Source organism: Vespula pensylvanica, chromosome 1, assembly GCF_014466175.1.
Source record: "Vespula pensylvanica isolate Volc-1 chromosome 1, ASM1446617v1, whole genome shotgun sequence".
NCBI lineage: Eukaryota > Metazoa > Arthropoda > Insecta > Hymenoptera > Vespidae > Vespula > Vespula pensylvanica.
In genome coordinates, this window is record NC_057685.1 from 3,386,345 (window position 1) to 3,410,537 (window position 24,193).

The 24,193-nt window shown below is 34.6% G+C and overlaps 1 protein-coding gene across 1 annotated transcript in view; it reads left to right on the plus strand.

The window, feature by feature from the left end:
• The window catches only part of LOC122633976 (inactive rhomboid protein 1), a 219,560-nt gene that overhangs the window by 161,703 nt on the left and 33,664 nt on the right, over positions 1-24,193 (plus strand). The window contains exons 7-9 of the mRNA XM_043822485.1: positions 20,990-21,334; positions 22,040-22,226; positions 23,321-23,410. Of these exons, the coding sequence (XP_043678420.1) occupies positions 20,990-21,334; positions 22,040-22,226; positions 23,321-23,410 (622 nt within the window). The remainder of the gene's footprint in view (positions 1-20,989; positions 21,335-22,039; positions 22,227-23,320; positions 23,411-24,193) is intronic.

Sequence of the window (24,193 nt, forward strand, 5' to 3'; positions counted from 1 at the left end):
CTCTCTCTCTCTCTCTCTCTCTCTCTCTCTTTATCTCTCTCTCTTTTTCTCTTTCTTTTCTAGTCCAACGACAGCTGGAACTGCTGGGTTTCCACCTCGAATTCTTTCTCCCGCGGAATTTCTCTTTGTTAGGCTCTCTAACGAACATTCCTCTAACGGCGTATTTTCATAGAAAAGCACGGCTAACACACGCGAGATGAGCATAATCGAGAATTAATATCGTCCGATGGTCGATGGTGGTTTTTAACGCTTAAGAAAAGCTTGCTCTCAATTTTTCGTTGGATCTTTATCATTTTTCTAAAATATTTTATTATTAATTTCGTGGTTGGGAACGTTCGAAAAAATTTCACGTAAATGCAATCGATATCAGTTTTGTTATATCATTTATATACATATAGCTTATAATTATTTGATTAAAGCCTAATTTGTTTCTCTACATTTTTCTATATTTATGCGAAAGTAAATTTTATCATTTTTATTTATAACGTTAAATCGTAAAGTTATAAGGATTGCTTATACAAAATTTGTGTCACGATGTTTCTGAAAATTTTTAATTTATAATAAAAACTATGTAGGATCACCTTGTTTCGTATGCAAAAAAATTACACACACACACACACACACACACACACACAAAATGAAGACAATACGAAGGTCGAAAATTGACACGATAAACGATGTGGAGGAAGGAGCGAGATAATTTTCATCCCTCGTCGTCGATTTTAACTCACCGGGAATTCGGGGTCTATAAAACTCGCGGTGGCGTGTAATCTAAAAACAATTTGCGGTCGATGTGCATCGCGAAATCGTCCCACGAGACACGCTATCCTCTGATTCCCCGTTTTCTCTCTCTCTTTCTCTCTCTCTCTCTCTAGATGCATTATCGGAAATGACTACCGGGTGACTCTTAAAGCAACTGCAAATGCACAATTTTTTACGTTATCTTCATCGACGACGTGAAATCACCTGTTAATATCGTAACGGGACAATTATTAAATTGTTAAAAAAAAATTTTCTTTCGTATGTTTAAGTAAAACTTTTTTTGAAGGAGAATAGAAAAGGGATGGAGGAAAAAAATTTCCAAAAGATTTTATTTGTTTTGTTGTCATCATCATTATTATTTTTTCTCTTTCTCTTTTTTTTTCATTTCTTTTTTTGTTTCTTCACTAACAACATATTATCCGTTAATATTATCTGCACGACTTGTCTGCATCTACCTCATCAATTACAAACGCATAAAAAAAAAAAGGAAGGAAAAAACAATAGAAAGGAATAATACATGTTCCTCTTTTCTATGCAGAAAAAAAAATTTTGACATGAACTCAAGAAATACGACAGGAATTATGCTAAAACCTAATAACGAGATGAGTTTTATTCGTTCAAAAAAGAGGGAGACAGTGAAAAGGGTATTTGTAATATAAAACCTTTTTACTATTGTTGTTGTTGTTGTTATTATTATTATTATTATTATTGTTATTATTATTATTATTATTATTATTATTATTATTATTATTATTATTATTATTATTATTATTTTCATTTTCATTTTCATTATCTAATAACATCGTTGTTTATGGGACGACAAACGAAATGAGATCTACGACAAAGCCGTAAAAAGAGAAAAAAAAAGGGAGGAAGAAAAAAAAGCAAAAATTTGTCACGAATCAGAGACGGGTCAGCTCGAAACAGCTGTGGGAAATTATTTTTCGAAAAGAAAGAGAAAAAAAAAGAAATAAAAAGAAATAAAAAGAAAAAGAAAAAGCAACGAGAGACAAACGGGTCGCTATAGGGAAATAAAAAATTGTTGAACAAAACAAAAAAAAAAAGGACATCGGGCTCAGGTTATAAACTATGAATATACGGGAAGCTATAAAATTGGATCGTAAGAGACAAAACGAGAAAGAGAAGGGGAGGTGGAGAAAGAGAAACAAAAAAAAAATAAAGAGACTGAAAGAGAAAAGAAAAAAAAGAAAAAATAGACAGAGAGAGAGAGAGAGAGAGAGAGAGAGAGAGAGAGAGAACGAGAAATTAAGCGAACAAAACAAGGTGCTCTTCTGCATGAAGAGAAATAGGAAACTTCTGGACACAAAGGGGATTATACTTTAATACCATGTAAATGGTAGGACGATGTTTATATATTAATTCAAAGAGGGTTGTTAGAAGGAGAACTGGAAAGGTTGCTGTGGATATGTTTAATGATATTCCTTGTAGAATTTGGACAAATTCGACGTGTCCGGTAGTAACGAGTTCTTTGTCAAGAACAAATCGTATTATCTCGGTCATCCATCGTTACTACGTGTAAGTGCCAACCTGACATCCATGGTTATTTGCAATAATTAAAATGGGGATCTCTGTATGGGATGTGTTCCTTGTTCCTAATTCTTTCTTCTTTTTTCCTTCTTTTCTTTTTCTTTTTTCTTTCTTTCTTTTTCATTGTCAAATTTCCGATATATTAAGGAAGAAGAGATGGCGTACGGTTGAAAATGGCTCATCCCTTCATCCCTCGTTCTCTTTCTCTTTCATCCCTCACATAATTTCAAAACTTTCATCTTTGTTTGACCCCATTTCGAGAGAGTAAGAGAGATAGAGCCATCTGGTATACCACTAAATACGAAGGAAAGTCTCGACGCGTTTCGCCGCTAATAAAGGCGATTCGAATTAATACGAACGGCGAGGAAGGGATGGAAGAGTGATGAAGTTCGGCGTTTTAATGAAGAAAAAAAAAAAAAGAAAAAAAAAAGAAGGAACGAGGATGAAATCTGTGGTTGATCGAAAATGGTGTGAGGGATGCTTACTGAACGATCATCGAGAATCGTTGCTTTTTTTCCCTTGTTTCTTTCTTTTTTTTTTTTTTTTTATTTTTTTTTATTTATTTTCTTTTTGTTTTTTTAAAGCGCGCTCTGGTAAACAAAACAGGAAGAGGAAAATATAATCGATCGTTTGCAGCTTGATTCATCGGTTCGATTCGACGGGAGTCGTTAACGTGTTTACGTGACGGTAGTGGTTTTTGGTCTCTTTTTTTTTTTATTCTTTCTCTTTCCCGTTTTATAGAGAAAAGAAAGAGAATAGGGTGATAGAAGAGGTATATGGAGGAGCATCCGAAACTCCCCCGTCGAATCTCGGTTGCATACTGACGAGAGTACCGATGGACGAACGAATATCGAGCGGCGGTCGCGTAGCGACTCCCTGCGGATAGGTAGCCGAGAATAACCGAGGTCGCACGAATACTCACGAAGTCGTCCGATTTTATGCGAACCGTCGGAGTAGGAGTAGGAGTAGGGGTAGAAGAGGAGGAGAAGGAGGAGGAGGAGGAGGAGGAGGACCTGGGTCAGGTCACGCAGGTCAATCGCCTCGAACGTTAACGTTGCGAAAGACCTTACCAATTCCCTCTTACTCTTCCTCTCTCCGTCAAACTCCTCCTTCTATCATCCTCTTTCTCGTCCACTCTTCCGCGTCGTTTAGACGTTGTTGCTCTTCTACAATATGGCCGACATCGGAACGAAATATCCTCTATCGTCGTAAAAATTGCTAATAAATAAATTATACGATCGATTATCAATTTTGTATTAATCGTTTACCTGCCGATTATATAAAGTTTTTATATTTCTTTTTTCTTGTTTTTTTTTTTTTTTTTCTTCTTTCTTTAATATACCTCATCGTATTCGAATTCGTAAGTACACTAACGAAAGTCTCGTAGATTCGTTATCGTAAGCTGGAGTAAAGGAATAGGTTAATAAGATGCTAAAACTCGATCGGTAATGAATAGAAACAGCACGAGAAAAAGAATGTGTTGCAAAAGAGAGAAAAAAGAATACAAGGGGAAAAAAAGGAAAAAAGAAAAAAAGCAGAAAAAGTAGAAAGAAAGAAAATAGATCAACGTACCACCGTGTTGTTAGATTCGTTGCGATTAAATATAAAGCATTATTCTTCTCTCTTCTTTTATATAAAAATAAATCGAAACAAGTGCGATCTGATATCGTTTTATCGCGTGTATTTATCTACCAAACGTGTATACATAAAACGATCTAAATCCAAATAGTTCATCCCCCATTTCAGTCAGCCACTCGAATCCAGTCGCTTCGTTTGAAAATTCACGGTACTCGACTAACGAACGTTTCCCACTTTAGTTTGACAAATCTCGTGAAAGGGAAAAACTCATTAACACGAATATCTTTTTTCAAATGTATTTTTACGGATCTACGTGCGTTCCTTTTCATTTACTTTCTTTTTCTTTCTGTATTTTTCTTTCTTTTTTCTGTTTTTGTTTTTTCTTCTTTTTTTTTTTTATATTTAAGGATCCATCAGAAAGAGAATGAGTGTGTGTGTGTGTGAGAGAGAGAGAGAGAGACATTTCACGTTCGTTCGCATTTTAAAACATATTAATTACTCAACCGCAATATACGCGTATCTACTTTACGTCAAAGTTTCGCCAACGCCCTTGCTAATGATGTACTTGTAAATGTACATACGTTTCTATTTGCCATAAAACGCTTCCGAATATATCTGTACGCATTTGTACGTAACGTACGAATATATCTCCAAAATCGTAACACGCTACTTGTTGTTATTCGGATTATTCGATAGATTTGTACGTTTCAAAGACGAACGCTATGAAAACTTTTTTAATCTCCTAGCTTTATAATAACGCGTAACGATTTAATGAGCTAGCGTGACAATTTTTGAGACTTTTCAAAAGAAAAAAGAAAGAAAGAAAGAAAGAAAAATGGATGACCGAGAATTTCTCGAAGAAATGCTCTCTCCTAATTTATTTTTCGAATAAAAGCGAGCGTAGAATCGATCGAATGTTTTTTCTTTCTTTTTCTTTTAAATATATCTATTCTTTCGTTTTTCTTCCTTCCTATTTCTCTTTTTTCAAATGTTCCAAACAAATAAGAATGATTTACGATACGTTTGACTTTGGTCCGAGAAAAATAGAGAAAGGGAGAGAAAAGAAAAATACAATAAAGATAAATTCCGATCTCGCACAAACATCATTTTATCGTCGAATTTTTCATATCCATGTAATATAGTAGTAACGGAAGTATGATAGACCTCGGCCCACCCTCGCTCCTCTATTGAAGATAGTTTTACGAAAATGGAGGATAAATGTCGTTTACTCGAACTCCACTCGTTATATGAGAACGATAGTGAAGGAAACATTTACGAATAAGAGATACCTACATACGTTTCTTTAACAAATACGAAAAAGAGGAAGAAGAGAGAGAGAGAGAGAGAGAGAGAGAGAGAGCTTTATTCCCAAGACGGACGTATCATAACTCTTCGCTCTACGTGTCCTGTATTCCACTGTTACATTTCTTACGTTTCCATGTTCAGCCTAAAATAATCAATTTTCGAGAAGCTCGAATAAGAAGAAGAAAAAGACGAACCGATGCGATAAAATCGATCGTGTCGCGTTCACCGATTCGTTCGTTCGATCTCTCGAAAGTAAGAATGAAAGAAAGAAGAAAGGTAGAAAGGAAGGAAAGAATCCGAGATAGACATCCTCATATCCCGTACTTTTCTATAAGAGAATTTGAATCGAATCAAATCCTGAGATGTAGCTACTAAGTTTATTCATGGGGAAAGAAAAAAGATAGAAAGAAAGAAAGAAAGAAAGAAAGAAAGAAAGAAAAAAAAATAGAAAAAAAAGGAAAAAAAATTAACTCCCACCTTTCCAATCTCCTCTTTTTCCTCCTTCTCCTCTTCCTCCTCCTCCTTCACCTCCTTCAGCCCAAATTTTCCATGCTACCGATAATAAAGACGGATCGTCTAAGATGCCAAGAGGAAACCACGTGTGACACGAATCGGTAATGTCGGACCAACAGCGAATTTACTTTCCTATCGAGAAACTATCTCTGCGTATTCCCCTGAGCGACGTTTTCATCGATTTTTCAAAGCCATCCCCCATCCTCCAACCCCCAGGATCATCCCACCTCTATCTCCATCCACATCCTCCTCTTCCACCTCCACCACTTCCACCTCCTCCAACTCTCTTCCTCTTTCTACTACTCTTCACCGAAAATGCACGCTCCAATTGATATCGCAAGTTTCCATGGACAAACACATCGACTCGAATACGAAACGAATTTCGATGCGGAATGAATGAATATCTACTCTTGTTCATCGATCATTGTTAAAGTACTAGAAACATTATCTTCTCTCTCTCTCTCTCTCTCTCTCTCTCTCTCTCTCTCTCTCTCTCTCTCTCTCTCTCTCTCTCTCTCTTTTTCTGTGTATGTGTATGTATCTTTTTCTCTGTCGATGCAAGATTTCGACACGCGAATCAATCCGAAACTCGATTATATCCTCTTGATTATTACAAGCCAATATCGTTTTATCAAAGCTACGTTATTGTTCGTTTTTTCTTTCTTATCAATTGACAGAATCTGCTTTAAATCGACGCGATTATTTTGCAGAGACAATAGTTAAGGTTTTTGGAAAATTGGAAAATTTGAGGATACGTTAATAAAAGTAATAAAAAAATGTAGAAGTGTAATGTGTACGTACATATATGCGTGTGTATGTTTGTATATAAAATTGGATGTCGTTCCATATACATATACAAATATATATATATATACATACAAGTGTGTATACATATATATACGTATATAGGGAATAAAATCCAATTTTCTCGTAAAAGTATGCTTGTCGTTGCGTAAACGTTTAGTAGTTTGTTTTCTACATATTGGTTGTTTTTTCCACATACGAATGTGTTTGTTTATATGGAATTTATATCGGGTGAGAATAATGTTTTGTTAGATCAGAAAAAAGTTGATATTTTTCGAGATGACCTATGAAAATACAGTTTTGAGCAACTTTTTGGTTGGTATGAAAAAATTAGTACCAAATTATGTGCGAATCAAATTTTTCGATAAAAATCGACATTTATTTTTTTCAGAAAGAAAATTGTTAGCGATAATAAATTATTTTTTTTATAATCGTATTGAGTGATTCTACGGATCGATTTAAATAGGAAAGTCTCTACACATATATATATATATATATATATATATATATATATATATATCTTTTGTATAGGGGTGTATAGAGGAAAAGAGAAGGGATAAAAAATGGGTAGTGTATAATCGTGACCGAATCGGGACCAGAAGCGTTCGTTTCCTCTTAAGCGACAGGAAAGAAGGTCGCTGGATATTAATGAAGCCCGTCGACGTGAATATTAATGGCCGAGATAATCAAGAATGATTTCGTTCGAAACAATGCCGTGCCGTTTACACCATAATGTTCACGTTAAAAGGATTCGTTATCGACAGTTTAGTGGTCGCCTCTGATAGCGAGTCGACGCGACGATAGATAAAAGGCCCTAAAATCCTCTCTATTACATCGGCTTTTTCTTGTGTGTAAACCGACCGCTGGTTTAACGTAAGGTAGTGAAAAAGAAAAAAAAAAAAGAGGAAGTAAACAAAAAAAAAAGACAAAAGGAAAAGGAAAAGAAACAACAAAAAGGAGAAAATAAAAAAGGAATGATTAAAAAATATTTGCATAATATGATATTTAAATTTATCGTCAATTTATTCGTGTATCTATGTATATTTAACGCGTGTTATTATGAATTATCATTCATTATCGTACTTTTCTTGCAAAATATGCATATGTATCCTATTTAAAAAAAAAAAAAAAAAAAAAAAAAAAAGAAGTAAAACAAGGAAAGAACAATATTTTTCGATAAATACAGGATCATCCAAAGAATTTCTGACTATGCAATTTTGTAATTTGGAAAAAGCAATTGTCCAGAAAAAAATAAAAAAGAAAACAAGAAATAATAGTAGATAGTAATAGACCTTAAATATTACCCGAATACATTTTGTCCGACAAGTGTCTATTCGTATAAAATTTTTCTCATGTTTAATCTTTCGCATATTTTCGCAAGTATAATATATAACTGTTATATCTAAATATCATTTGAATTCATTAACGAAATATAACGATTATAATACGAAAATATACCGAAATATTAGAAGACTGGGCTACCCCTTACTAGCATATCCTAGCCCACTCCTTTAAACACTTTGAAAATATCGAGCATAATTATTACTAACGATCGTAAACGATAAGTTCCAAGACACACGCGAGACTACAATAACATGTGAGCATGTTACCATAATGATTGAAAATATATATATATATATATACATATGTGCGTACATGTGTGTGTGTGTGTGTGTGTGTGTGTGTGTGTGTGTGTGTGTGTGTGTGTGTGTGTGTGTGTGTGTGTGTGTGTGTGTGTGTGTGTGTGTGTGTGTGTGTGTGTGTTAAGTACAGACACGAACGAATAGACAAAATTTTGCAGTTAAACTATCGATCTCGACGGAAGAAGAGAATAGGTAACACGCGATGAGGGAGAAAATTGCAAACGCGCTCTGTAATAACGGAAGGGGTGGTAAAGAGGGTGGAGTTGGCGGGGGTGATACGATAGTACGGAGGGTGAAAGAGGTGAAAGGCAAGAAAGGCTTTTGAGTAGGAAACAAGTAGTCGTTTCTAACGGCAAAAGCACTATAGTTACTATAATGTTATCTCGAAAACAAAAGGGGATCGTCATTCTCTCTCCTTTTCTTCCTTGTCACCTTAAACCCTTCCCACCTGCCCTTCCTTCTCTACGTTTATCTACATTTGCCTTCCGTCTCTTCGACGATGATTTTCATCGTTCACGTTATTGATAGTCGAATCAATGTACGAAAAGGTTATAGAAGAGAGAGAGAGAGAGAGAGAGAGAGAGAGAAAGTTAGAGAGAAAGAGAGAGAGAGAAAGAGAGAAGAACCCCCTTTTCCGGAAACCGCAAATAATAATTACGATCGCGTGCCGAGCGGTTATTAGCCAGGAGTACCGGAAACTGCTTCTGTTACTAATGATTATGTTCGTTGTTCAAGTACCGCGCGCTAATGGCGCCACTTAATCAGTGGCCGCTTCGTGAATACGTTAACGCGACTTAATGCATCGTTGCATTAAGGACAAAGATGGGTGTGCTCCCTCGAAAGTAAGTGCACGTGCGGGCTCATGAACTTATCTGTCTTTCTCTCTTCTTTTCTTTTTCGTTTTTCTCTCATTTTTCCTTCTTCTTTTTTTTTTCTTTTTTTTCTTTTTTTTTTTCTAGTATCATTTAAGTAGAGAGAAGATATTCATAAAAGAGTTGTATTTGCGTATTAACGTATGTCCGATCGGTGATCGATTAATATAGTAACGTATATATTTATATGCGCGTGCGCGCGTGTGTGTGTGTATTAATAGTTTAATTATCACGTTGTGTCCGTGTTTAAAAGGGAAAAGATTTTTTTTATAAAAGTGTACAATGTTCGTTACATAATTGTATTATTAATGAATATAATGTTATATTAAAATGTGTATGAGTATATGTGTATACTTATACAAAATATATAATATATATGTATAGCAAATATTAACTCTCGGATACGATCTGATAATTAATTTTGCAAAGTTACATAATATGTAGTATAGAGAGATATAGAAAAAAAGAGAGAGAGAGAGAGAGAGAGAGAATGAATGAGAGTGAGTTAAAGTTAAAACTATAATATTTTAATCACATTTATATCATTATTTATTTAAATCTCGTTTAATATTGCGATAATCGATAAACGAAAGCAGCTTTTATTTAATTAACATCCCCAAGTTACCCTAATTATAATTTGAGTAATTGTAAAAGCAGAAATCTGGGATCAATCGTTTTCATCAACGTTAATTTTTGTTAAAAATAGAATGCTCTTTTTCTCTTTTTCTTTCTCTCGCTCTCTCTCTCCGTCTCTCTATCACTCATCCTCTGATCAGTCTCGAAAGAGCATTAAAACGTTGATATTACGAGTTAAACGATACTAAATAACGTCATGGACGTATCCACTTAACGTTTAGAGAAGCATTTATCGATCTTACCGTAACCGCCCTCCTCTTCCTCTCCCGACATCATCGTATTATTATCCGTTCGATTATTTCATTCCTTCTTTTTTGCAACCCCTCGACAAGGATCAAAAAACTAGGGATGACATTTTCGAATGGAATTAACGACAGGATCAATCGACGATTTATCTGAAGATATTTTAACGAAAGGGATGATTGTTCTCTGCCACTGAGATCTTTCGTCGTATTCACTCTTATCTATTATGGTTAAATATCTGGAAGATTAAAAGAAAGGAGGAGTAAGGCGAGAGGGGACGCTAGTTATTAGTGATAGTACAATAAAAAAAAAAAAGAAAAAGAAAGAGAGAGAGAGAGAAAAGAATAAAAAAACATAAAATAAAAAAAGAAAAAGGATCCACCATTAATTTTCTTGGAAGAAATTTTCTTAATTTCTTTATTTCTTTTTCTTTTGTTATTTGTTTTTTCTTCTCTCTTTCTCTTCGCTCAGTCAACCTCCATCCGTCCAAAGTCCGTCCGTCCATCCATCCATCCATCCATCCATCCATCCATCCATCCATCCATCCATCCGTTCGTTCGTCCATCCGTCCATCCGTCGGTCTGTCTGTCTGTCCGTGCGTTCTCCCCAACCCCCAAAGCTCGATGGCGTCGCGTCGCTCGAGATTTAGCACGTCGAGTCCGACGGCATGGCGAAGAGAGGTGTTCGCCAGTGTTGGTGAGTGGTTAACGTGGTGTCGTGTGAAAAATGCTCGTTTCACTGGCAAACGTCGACTGAAAAAGTGACGTAATAGCGGGCTACAGCTCGTCGTCCTCGTCCTCGTTCTCGTCCTCGTCCTCGTCCTCGTCCTCGTCCTCGTCCTCTTCGTCGTCCTCGTCCTCGTCCTCTTCGTCGTCGTCGTCGTCGTCGTCGTCGTCGTCGTCGACTCGTAACGCCACGCCCTACAACAGCCCTCGCGGGCAAGAGAAAGAGAGAGAAAGAGAGAGAAGAAAGAAAAGATGAAGAGAGAAAGGAAAAAAAAATGGAAACGTCAGGGGTGATATTCCGTACTATAGAGCGAGGAATAATATTTTGCCTTGTAAAAGGCAGCCCGGTTGATAAAGAAGTACGATTCCGTTGTCGTTTGATCGGTGATGACGCCTACATACGTTGTCTCTTTCTCTTTCTCTTTCATTTTTTCTGTCTCCCTTTGCCTGCCATATCTCCATATCCTCTTTCCTATTTTTATCGCTCGACCTTTGTTCCATGAGAACACACGCACACGTGTTCTACCATTCTATCGCTTCGCCCTTATGTTTCACCGAATCAAAGCGTTAGAAGATAGAGAAGGTGAATATAATTATCAGTAGCGTTGAAAAGTTCGAAAAGTTACGTCTCTCTAGGTAGATATGCTAAATATTTTATTCCATTGTGAAAATCTATGTAAAACTGTCTTTATCTCTCTCTCTCTCTCTCTCTCTCTCTTTATCTCGAGCAATGTGTCTAGACTCTTATTAAGAACCAAATAGAATTTCGAAACGATGTCGGCCGAACTATAACAATCGAAGGAAAGAGCAAACGTGCTGGCATATTTATATCGTCACCATTGTCTTCCGCGTGCCGGAAACGGCGGAAGTCGATACGGAATTGCGTGTGTTCGTCGCGCCACGATGCGTGTTACTGCTACTACTACTGCTAAAACTACTGCTACTACTACTTCTATTACCAGTGAGACAGTTGGTGGTAACGGTGGTGGTGGTGATGGTAGCAGAAACTGATCGTAGTGTTCTCCATTCGGAATCGATCGGCCGTACTATTGTTTCCATCGATAATGAACTATCCGCGTACCGACGACCTGTACACGACGGCTAATTGAACTCGGTACGCTGTCATTTCACGAATTCCAATTCGACAATGGCTGTTTTGAACTCGAAGAAAGCACGAAATTAGCAGTAGCGACGGCAACAGCAGCAGCAGCAGCAATGTTGAGAAATGAATAAACGAGATATGTTTCTCTCTCTCTCTCTCTCTCTCTCCCTCTTTAATATCTCCTCCTCTTTCTCCTGCCTCAACTCTCACGTAGCACGAATCTCTAATTCTCGAGATTCTAACGTGAACTTATATTATACCGAAGAGGATATAGCAGAGAGAACGAACGACGCTTAGTAGTGAAATATTCAATTGGTCAGACAAAGATCTGACCTACGTCAAGTTTGACTACTGCAAGTAGTACAACACAACGTTGAACTTCTTGTTCCAGCCGACGGTGATTTGACAATACAATTTCTTACCTACTGTTGGTACTTCGAAAGTGGCAAACATTATCGACAATGTATGAAGCGTTGCCTATTTCCAGGCGTAATAATTTTAATGAAATATTGAAGGGAAATTAATCATACATTTTACCCTTTAAACTTAGCAGTGTTCTCGTAACGGATATTTTATAACTCTTTGTTATTCTAACGTTGTTTGAAAAAAAAAATTCCTCTCTTTCTCTCTCCCTCTCTCTCTCTCTCTCTCTCTCTCTCTCTTTTTCTTTCCGCTTTCTAGGATACGTGAAATATTTTTTTAGTTTCATAACGTGCTTCGAGTTAGTAAAGGACACAAGTTGCGTAGATTTTCAGCGCGGACATTTTCTCCTCTAACACCCGTCGATCCTCCTCACCTACCTCCTGTTGTTGTCCGTGTACACTCGGCGCGTTCCAGTTAAATTTTTTCCTCCGCGCTCTCGCGCAGAAAGAATTCTAAAGACCCTTATTTCGTTCGCTTTGGGCGCTCCTTTCCTGTAACAATGACTCCAGTTTGTGAGAGCCGACGAAGCAACTTGACCCACTTGTTTCCTTTTTCTTCGTTCTTTCCTTCCACTTTCTTTCGTTTTTTCCTTCTTTCTTTCTTTCTTTCTTTCTTTCTTTCTTTCTTTCTTTCTTTCTTTCTTTACTTCTTTCTTTACTTCTCATTTCTCTCTTTCTTCCTACCCCCTACGTTCTATCTCTATCTCACTCGTACACCTTTTACAAACTCGTAAGTAAGTCAATGTGTTCTCTCTCTTTCTCTCTCTGTCTCTTTCTCTTTTCGATCGACATACGACGCAACAGCTGTAATGAGAGAACGTTTATCAAGATGGTGTACACACGTTCGAATAAACGATGGATTAGACGTGAAAAAGAATAAAAAAAAAAAAAAAACAAGACAAAGAAAAAGAAAAAAGACGTCTGTTAGTCAACGAAAATCAAAGAGGAAGAAGAAACAACACGAGCTTCTTTTTTTTCTACTACTTCTTATCCTCCTCGTCATACCACTCTACCTTGTCGAATGACGGCTAGTAACACTCCGTGATAAGAAAAGAAGAAGGAAAAGATAAGAGATAGACTAAAAGACGGGCGGTCGTGTGCTTATGAGAAAAGCCTCCTCGCTAGACTCGGTTTACACTTTAAAACTGTTAATCTCGAGCACGAATCCAACCTTTCAGTTTCTTCATTATTTCTTTCTAACTCTTTTTACTTCCTTCTCTTCTTCTCTCTCTCTCTCTCTCTCTCTTTCTCTTTCTCTTTCTTTCTCTTTCTCTTTCTCTTTTTCTTTCTCTCATTCCTCTCATTCCTCTCTTCCCCTCATTCTGTATCTCTTTTCTGATCGCTCGCAGAGAACATTTTTTAATTTCGTCTTTGAGGACTCGATGCCTCGCACGTACAAGCTGACGTTGACCCATTTCTCAAAATTCACCGGCAACTTTCTACCTCAACTCCGGAACGGCTCGAGTGCTCCCTCAACGGCGAAGGTAAAAGAGAAAGAGAGAGAGAGAGAGAGAGAGAAACGAGCTTTTCATCTTAAAAGCGTCGATTAAGTTGACATCCGTCGTAGCATTCGTGACTTAAATTGAAATTCTCCTTCTTCTTCTTCTTTCTCTTTTTACGTATGACCAACCTTTGTCATGAGTGACACATCGATCAATAAAATGATATATCTTTTACATTTAGTAAAAGAAAAAATAATGAAAGGAAGACAAAGTTAGAGAGAAAAAGAGAGAAAGAGATTAATAAAAGCGTACGTATAAACATGTGAGGAATGTGAAGTTAAAAAAAATGTTCTTCGAAATAACAAAAACTGTTTTAAAACTTTTTTTTTTTTTTTGAAGAGAAAAAAAATAAGAACAAAAATTATAATAACAATAATAATAATAATAGTAATAATAATAATATTAATTACGAACGTTCGAACACGATCACTTTGATGTGAACGATTATCTATCGCGTTATTTAATACGAAAGAAAAAGATTGATTAAAAGAGGATTTTAAGAAAATAATAATAATAATAAAACTCACGAACACGATGCTTTAGTTGTATTAGTTGTATGCAATTATTTATCACGTTATTTATTACATTGAAAGAGAAGATATTTTTAAAAGTGTTTGAAAGTCTAATCAGGCTTTTACTTAACCTGTTTCCTTGACCTCAGTTGTCTCAAAAAGAGAAAGAAACAGAGAGAGGAAGAGGAAATAAGAGCGTTTCATTACCACTTGCCGTTGATCCTTCCCTAGCCGAATAGCATCGTGGATTGTTTTAAGCGTGGCGAAACCTTGGACCGAGAAACTGAGGAACTTGTAGAAAATAAAAGAAAGAGAGAAAGAGAAAGAGAGAAAGAGAAAGAGAGAGAAAAAGAGAAGATGGTGGGATATCGTCGAGCGAACAACACTCTTCCATTAGGACCGCGAATTCTTCGAATCTTGAGCTACCATTTTGTGCGAAGAAAACGTTACATCTGAGAATAGTACGTGCCGTTTTACTACGTCCTTATCGATAAAACGCATACTTCTTATTACGTATGCGAGAAAAAGAAAAAGAAAGAGGGGTATAGAGAGAGAGAGAGAGAGAGAGAATCTTCTCTAGTCGTTAGTTGGTTTAAATTCTATGACTACACATTCGAATATAATTCCAATTTAAAATTCATGTCATTTTTTATGAACTCTTTTCACTTCGTTCGAAACAATTTTCCACGTAGTAACCACGATTTCTAAAAGGAACCTCTATCGTACATTCTTTTTGAAATAGGACAAAGGGATTTGTTCGTGATTGCATAATTATCGAAAAGCCGATCGGCGGTGTTATCACATTATCCTTCCCGTAAAATCTACTTTGACAGAGAGAGAGAGAGAGAGAGAGAGAGAGAGAGAGAGAGAGAGAGAGAGAGAGAGAGAGAGAGAGAATACTTTTAGAGACATTATTGATGGCAACATAGGGGATGAATAATGATTGGAAAAAAAAATTAAAAAAAAAGAAGAAAAGAAAGAAGTGAAAAGAAAAAATGAAAAAAGAAAAAAGAGTGGTCAGATCTAAAAAAAAGTTCTTTCAAATTCATGGGATATGATGAATCGTAAATTGACTTAATTCTTTATGGTTCGTATTACTTTTGACGTTTCATTGAAAGTAATCAATGCAAATTTGTTATTGATAGGTTTTTCTATTTTTCACTTTTTCTTTTTCCTTTTCTCATTTTTTTGCTCTTCTCTTCTTTCTTTTCTTTTTTTTTGTCTTCTTCTTTTGTTTTTTAAAGAATATTAGTCCATCTTGAATTCGATAATATGATCATTTTACTGTCAGTATTTTGATATATAAAGTGAAAATAAATTAGGTTTCATTATTAGTTCTATCTTTTTTATTATTTTTCTTTTTTTTATTTTTTCTTTTAGAACACAAAAAAAAAGTAAAAAAGAGAGAGGAACATGTATTAAAATTACATGATATAATATTACAGCATATTATACTCTTGTTAATTATCACTCGAAATGTTTTTTTATCTTTCTATATAAATATAATTTTGCAATTAGACCGAGCAAATATACTGAAACGATTTTTTTTCTTTTTTTTTTTTTTCTTTTCATAAAACGAACATTTCGACAAGTTTTAAAAGTATATAATAGGCTGAGTGAAAATCGTAATAGGGTATACACTTTATTCTTGACTTCTAAAGAGGGTATAGTAAATACATAAATATATACATATATATATATGTATATATATGTGTGTATATATATGTATAGTAGCAATACATCCGGCTTGTCCAGGAACATAACTGACGTAAATCCGGTAGTAAATTTGGCTTTGATGCGGGCTATGTTGGCACTTAAATTGCATTACATAATTGCACGCAACCCTTCGGCTATCAGGAACGGCATCGTCGTTGGAAGAGCGCGAATAGAGGAGGTAGAAGAAGAGGTAGAGGGATAGCAGAATGAGGAGAATGAGGAAGAGGAGGAAAAGGAGGAGGAGGAGAAGGAAAGGGCTTGCATGCTCCCTACTAACGGAATTACATTCAAGCCTCGTTGTTTCGGGTTCAGTATAACCGTACTCGAGAATGGCAACTGCCTGTACGAATTATCCTCTTTACTTATCGATCGGCTAATTCTATTTTCGTTACCAACTTTTTCAACAACTCGTTCGTTATAATATAATTTGTTTCTCTCGATCGTTAGTGACATTACAATGTTTATAATGAGTTTTAGAAAAAAAAAAAAAAAAAAGAAATAAGAAAGAAAAAGTATTAATCGATTTAATTCATACGAATTTTTCGTTGTAATTACATATTTTTTTGTTCTTTTCTTTTTCCCTCGTAGTCTGTTCTCAATTTTTCTTGATGATTTAATTTTTCTTTTTTTTTTTTTTTTTTTTTTTTTAACGAGCTTAGAAATAAATAATTGATCGACGAAATATATAAAATTGAACGTCTAAGATAATTCGGAAGTTCGCAAATGTTTATTTAATAGTTGAAACGATCCGGAAATGTTATTGACGAGACACCTTCTATATCAATGTATTATATATTAGTATATTAGCTTGTTTGCTTTTGGAGAAACTTTTTTTTGGTACATTAATGCACGTAGCGATACAAAATTTGTACATGACACGCATCGATGCAGTTGACACGAACTCTTCGATATCTTGATCGTTTAAAAAGATTCGCTAAATTTTTATAAAAAAAAAAAAAAGAAAACGAAAAACAAAAAAAAATAAAGAGAGAGAAAGAGAGACAGAAAGAAGGTCTTATTCTCATTGAAGCGAGAAAGAACAAGTAGTAATTTATCAAGATATGGAGCGCGCAAAGAAAATGGCGACCGGTCGGCGAGCAAATATCGCACGTTAACCGTGAAAAATCTGTGCCATTGGGTCACGACCCATTCGAGCTCGTGTCAAATATATTACATCGAATTTAAAATAAGTAAGAAGGAGAAGTGGAGAAATAAGATGAAGATGAGAAGTAGTAGTAGAAGGAGAAGAAGAAGAAGGAGAAAAATGAAGAATCACTTTTCTATGCCCGAAATATTTTCTCTCGACACTTGGATACAGTGGAATAAAAATAGAAAAAGAGAGAGAGAGAGAGAAATAGATATCCCTTTATTTAATTGTATATATATATATATATATATATATGTATATATATATATATCTTTAGAGTTATGTATTATGAATTTGCTCGATATATAATTAGAAATAAATAGTTGAGATATGTAACAATAAAAAGAAAAAAGGGAAAGATATGTAAATATCGATAAAAAAGAGAGAGATAGAGATTTATCGATCCTATATTTAATCTGATGGATCCTTGGTACTTAGTTAGAGTCATAAATTTACCAATGTATAATTAGGAGTATATAAATGAGATATAAAAAGAGAAAAATGTATAAATAAAACATAAATATTCAAATATCGAGAAGAAAGCGAGAGAGAGAGAAAGAGAGTAAGAAAAAGATAGAGATCGATAGATCCTATATTTAGTTATGGATGGATCACTTGAAGCCACTTAGAAATACATAAATTTACCAATATATAATTAGAAGGATATAGATAGAGATATACAAAAGAAAAGAGGAATAAATAAAACACAAATATGCAAATATTGAGAAGAAAAAAGAAGTGAGAGGGAGAAAGAGAGACTTAGATAGATAGAGAGATAGAGAAATAGATAGATAGATAGATAGATAGATAGATAGATAGATAGGTCCTATATTTAATTATGAATGATTCACTTGGAACCATTTAAAGATGCATAAATTCATCAATACATAATTAGAAGTATATGGTTGAGATAAACGAAAAGAAAAAAAGAAAAAGAACACAAATATGTAAATATTGATAAAAAGATAGACGATGGATGGATGGATTCTTGAAGAATCTGAGAGATGCATAAATTGGCTAATAATTAAAAGTGCCATATATAATATACGTATATAAAAAGAAAAAGAATACGAAGATGAGAGAGAGAGAGAGAGAGAGAGAGAGAGAAAGGGAAAGACAGAGAGAGGAAAGGAGAGAGCAATAACGTTGAAATAGCATACTATTTTATTCTCTCAAGAACTACTCTCATAAGCGTCGTATCTCTTTGCACCAACTATACAACCAGTTAACTATATATTATATCTACTATATATACATATATATATATATATATGTATATATACGCGTAGAACTGCTCGAAAACTCCTCGACCCAATTAACTCGTCGTTTGATCTCAAGATTCGAAGCGTCCCTTGATTGCGCGCCTCCTGCTCTGCGAGATATGTACACGTTTAAGGGCGTGACGTGATCAAGGCGAATTCATCCGCTCTTCGCAAACGAGGATAACTTGAATATATATATATATATATATATATATATATATGTATGTATGTGTGTATATATTTATATAGAAACCTGTAAATACCTGTAAATACAAAATCCAACCTACATATATCATTATTAATGTCGAGAGAAAAAACATGCTCTTTTCTGCTGGCCGTACAACTAACTGTAACTTCGATTCACGCACATCGATTTTTTTCCTTTGCGAGACACGTCATACGGCAAATAAAATGAGAAAAGAAAGAGAGAGAGAGAGAGAAATGATAACGAAATAAAAAGAAAAAAAGTAAAAAAGAATTGGAGGTTTCACAAAATCAGTCATTTTTTTTCTTCGTAATTATTTTTAATCAAATTCATGTTATCATATGCTAGCAGCATGCGGAAAAATAAAATTGATTCATTCTCGATTAATTTAGTGGATTAATTCGATAATTAATATTTTCAATTGAGCAGGACGAATCGCAACGAATCTTAAAAAAATAGAAATTAAAAAGAAAAAAGAAAAAAGATTATTTAACAAAGATCTTTTTTCCCTTCCTCATCTGTTTGTTGGCTCATTAGAAAAATTCATTAATTGATCGTAATAAAAAAAAAAAAAAAAGAAGAAAAAGAGAAAAAGGAAAGATAAAAGAAAAAAATAACGATCAAAGAAAGTTCAGCTTCGTAAATATTGAAAATCGTTCAAGTTTCGAAAAAATTTACTACTAAAATAGAAAAACTGTTCTCCTTCGAAGATGCTTCTTTTACTCACGTCGGCTCTTACGATTGGCGGAAAGGTTCTAAGAAAGAAAGCCGATGAAAGAATGCACTGCTACGAGACTACCGGGTCATGAATAGATGAGAGAAAGATAGAATTGAAAAGTTTGGTGACCTGAAGACCATCTATATGGTGTCCATAAATCCTTTGGCTTTTAGCTATTAGATAGGTTCCTTTGAGCGTTGAAAATTTCTCTTTACGTGAGAAAGAAATTGACGATGACGAAAGCCAACGAAATTGAAAACGTATGCAAAAACCTAGATTTTCATTTATAATTTTTGATTTATGTAAATATATATATATATATATATAGTTCGATAGATTTTTTTCCTCGAACAATCGAACTAAATTTCAAAGTATCTTATAAAAATAGAATTGAAAGTATGACGTTGTTAAATATGTACGTAGGAAAATTAAATCTTACAACAATATAACAAAAAGAAGGAATAAGAAAAATCATGAAAAAAAAAAAGATCGAATTGCTGAGCTTGATTATCTGCTAATTTTTTGTTTTTTTTTTCTCTTTCTCCAAACGAGTTAACAATTTAACAAAATTTTGGTTCGTTTTCAACGATCTTCTAATTTCAATCTTCGAAATAGTTTTTTTTAATTTAATTAACGATCTATCATTAGCGTCAATCCTATTGCATATTTTTATTATTGCATTTTAAAAAAAAAAAAAAAAAACAAAAAAGAAAAACAGAATCTTCGAGATTATGCAGTCTGAAGATTAAATTACGTAAATTTGTAAGTTAATATCGTACGTTAGATAGTTAGAACGCGTAGTTTTGTCCATCTCGTAAAAATTGATGGAAAGGAAAGTTTTTAAGACGACCCGTTAGAAAACTAGAGCGGAAAATACCGTTGGTGTCTCCGAGGATGACGGTATAATTATTCCTCTCGCATATTACGATGCACCCTGCGCGCGGATCGATATTCTATTCCTAAACTTCTAGCCGTATGTGTTCTTGCCTCTCATTCGAAAGTGGGTCAAACCGTAAGAGGCCGCGCTCGCGCTCTTATTACTACTCAAGGGCCGTGTCGAACGAGTTTATCGCTCGAAACTTATCTTGCACTGCACTGTGTATTTACCTAAGCCGTTTCTTTACAACTTCTTCTTCAAGTTCTTTTTTTCCCACTTCTTTTTTTTCCTTACGGTTTTCTTTTCCTTTCTTTTTCTTTCTTTTTTTTTTTTTCTATTTTCTTTTTTCTTTTTTCTCTTTCATCAAAGAATCAGACGCGAATGTACCAGTAATAATTCGTATAAAATATAGAACAAATAATATTAAGAACGAAAGAATATTCTCTAATATAGTAATTATCTACTTGTAAAATTCATGAATGAATAAGTTTTAATATTTGTCAGAAATATTTTCATATTCGTACGAGTTATCACTATTTATTTATTTATTATAGTTACAATACCATTTACATTGTTTTCGGAAAATAATAAATCCAATATCGTCGTAAAAATAAACTAAAAATTCTTACACTCTATTATTAATATTATTATTATTATTATTATTATTATTATTATTATTATTATTATTATTATATTCGTACAGAGAAAAGATAAAAATAATAATGAAAGTAAATTAAATATTCCAGAGGCGTCATCTTTATTGTGTAATGAAGAAATTCAATAAATTTTTATACTTTATTATTATTATTTTTTTTTATTCTCTCTTTCTTCTCTTCGTAAAAAAAAAAAAAAGCATAAAGCAAAAATAATAATGGAAATAAATGGGATATTTTTTAGGCAACCGTCGCCGAGTTCTGGCACGACGGTAACATCAACGATCTCGTCGAATGGCGGCGATGGCGATGGCAATCAAGTGATCGGCATGTATGCTGTTGGTACAAGCGTTCCAACGTCGACGGAGACGTCAACGATAACGCCGGTAACGACAGCATCCTCGTCTATCCAGATGACCGGAAGTACCGCGATCGGTACTCATTCAGCCACAAATATTACGAGAAGCGTGTCCGCACCAACGGCACCAAGGCCACACGTTCAAATTACTAGCTCGGCTAGCGTTTCTGCTAACAATTCGCAAAGGCCACGACTAAGGAGAAACATGAGTCGTACCGAAGCCATTCGAAAGTGAGTAGAATATATCGATAATAATTTGCTTCTTATAATCTAATTTTTTTTTATTTTATTTTATTTTTCTTTTTTTTTCTTTTTTCTTTTTCCAGTTTTATTCCATTTTCTTTAATAAAATTTATTTTAAACACAGATACGCATAGAGCGAATGAGATTCATTCGACCCGGTACTTTTATAAAAGAGAAATCTTGAATTTCTTTTCAAATATATGCATTTAAATTGCATTGCATTGATTTTTTCAGACAACTCTCTTTTCATTAATTTTAATAAAATTTATAAGCACGCTCTCTCATACAAGGAGTGAATAAAATTCATTTTCGTTCTTCTGTTTCTACTACTAGTGTACGTTTAATTCGTTATAAAATATTTTTCATTTCATTACGTGCGTCATAAAATTTTTCCTTTTTTCTTTATATTTAATAAAATTTATAATCGCAAATTCGTGAACGCGAATCACATGTGTTCCATTCCCTGATGTTCAGTTTCCTTCTCGAATATCTTTCATGTTCGTTTTCAAATTCCATCATCAGTTAGATTATTTAATATGAGAATAAAGAAAATGAAAGAAAAGAAAAAGAAAAGAGTAAAAAAATAATAAAATAAAAAGAAGAAAAAATATCTATCCATCGAAAAAGTATGTACATACGTACCTGATTTTCTTCTTTCTCTCTAATTTTATGGTTTATTCGACGTGATGACAGTTACATCAAGCGTGAAACCGCACAATTCTTTGGCGTCGACGAAGAAACCGAGACCGCGGAAAAGCAGAGATGGTTGGATAGACGACGACGGATGGCGTCGAGGAAGTACGGTGCTCTGGTGCCGGAACATAGACCACCGGATCCAGATATTACGAGGGACGTACCGGATACCACCGACATACCCGAGGTGAGTCCGTTTTCCAAAATTCCCCGAAAATTGTCGAAATTCGTCGGATAATGGAAGATGCAGGGAAACGTGTTACATGGGAACGTCTAAATCCGATTATTATTCGTCCTTGATATTCCAATTAAATTTATTGAAATTTATTCATCCTATCGTTCTTAACCAAATAATTATTAATCATTTACATTTATATTTCATTGATTTTCAATAATGATATATTTAAAATATACATATATATATATATATATATATATATATATATATGTAACTTACAAATATTAATTATAGCGGCTGAAAACCGGCAACATTCCATACATTGCCGATAAACAATAGAATAGTCCGCAAGCAATATTATCGACTCTGTGGAGTGTTGCATATTTACAGGCGTAACGGCATGTCGATTACGTACATAACAGTGTTTTAAAATTCTTTATTCCTACTTTTTTTACGAACGTATCTAAAAATAAAAAAATAAAAATCTCTGACAAAAATTTACAAATTCGACACCCCAGTAGCGAGAGAACGATAGAAAGAGAAAGAGAGAAAGAGAGAGCGAGACTCGAGAGTTTCATTTCGGTCTATCTCGATCGTTCTCGACCATTCAATTTCGCTATTGCCAGGCGCAAAGACCCTCAGCTATCGTTCACCAAAAACTTTTCATCGACTCGATCGTGCATCTGCAAACGAGTTTTACGTTTTCGCTTCTTTCTCTCTCTCTCTCTCTCTCTTTCTCTCTCTCTCTCTCTCTTGCGCGCGCGCTCTCTTCGTGTTAAAATTTGCCAACCGAAATTGTCACGTATTCAAAATGAAATTTTAAACCCGTTTGGTTCGTTCGATCTCGTCGTCTCGTGACTTTGATCGGTCGTAGCTCGATCGTAAAAATTATATGCAAAAAAACAAAACAAGATGAAAAAAAATAAAAAGAGAAAAGAAAAAAAGTAACGTTCCAACAAAATCCTATCGCGACGCATTTAACCACGTATATTTGATATTGCAATATTACGAACAAATATATATATATGTGTGTGTGTATGTAGAATCGATATTAGTGATTTCAACGATAACAAGGGTATGACAAATCGTTTTTCCCTGTTTAGGGCGTGACGTTGAGACGATGGCAACAACCTGTACGTAGGAAAGACTCCGTAGCAAGGATGACACTGTCGGGACTTCACTACGTGGTAGAGGTGAGTTTTAGATATCGCCAGCTATCGATTATAGCGATCGAATCCAATTTTTAAATGTCCCAGGTGCGTCGATCACAATCTACGAAGTGTACTCTCGAGATCTTAACGTAGAAAGAGAAACGTGACTTTTATATTCTACCTTTATCTTTCATCTTGAACGAACGGATTCATTGAAGGATCGATAACAAGAAATAGATACAAACTTTAATCTTGATTTATAAATCGTTCATATTGTTTACAAAAAAATAATCTACCGAAACATTCGATTACGATTATAAATATTATTTTAGAAAACATTCATTTCGAGTCCTTTAAAATAACGAAACGGTTAATCCCCCAACAGGTTATACATATCTTGAAATAGTATTATATAATATAATCTCCGTAGAAGCGAACGAGCGACAAATCGAGTACTTTGTAAGATCATGTAATGACTGGAAATGGAACCGAATGGGGAATCTGACTGCGGTTAATCAGCGCTCTCTGATCGCCGAGCCGATGTTATCCGTCTGAGTGTGCCGGTAGTTAAGTCGCCTTGAACTTAAGTTACACGTCCGTACGGAAGTCAGCACGATCATTAAGCTAACGAGAGTCTGGTAACCCTCTTCCGTTTTACAAGCACTAGTTTCAGCTTTCCTCGAGTAAAGCCATACGATCGACTATATACTTGTATATAACTACTCTTTACATATATATATATATATACGTATACATACATACATATATATGTATATATATATATATCTTGTATGTCTTTCTACTGATTATATATTCTTACGTATC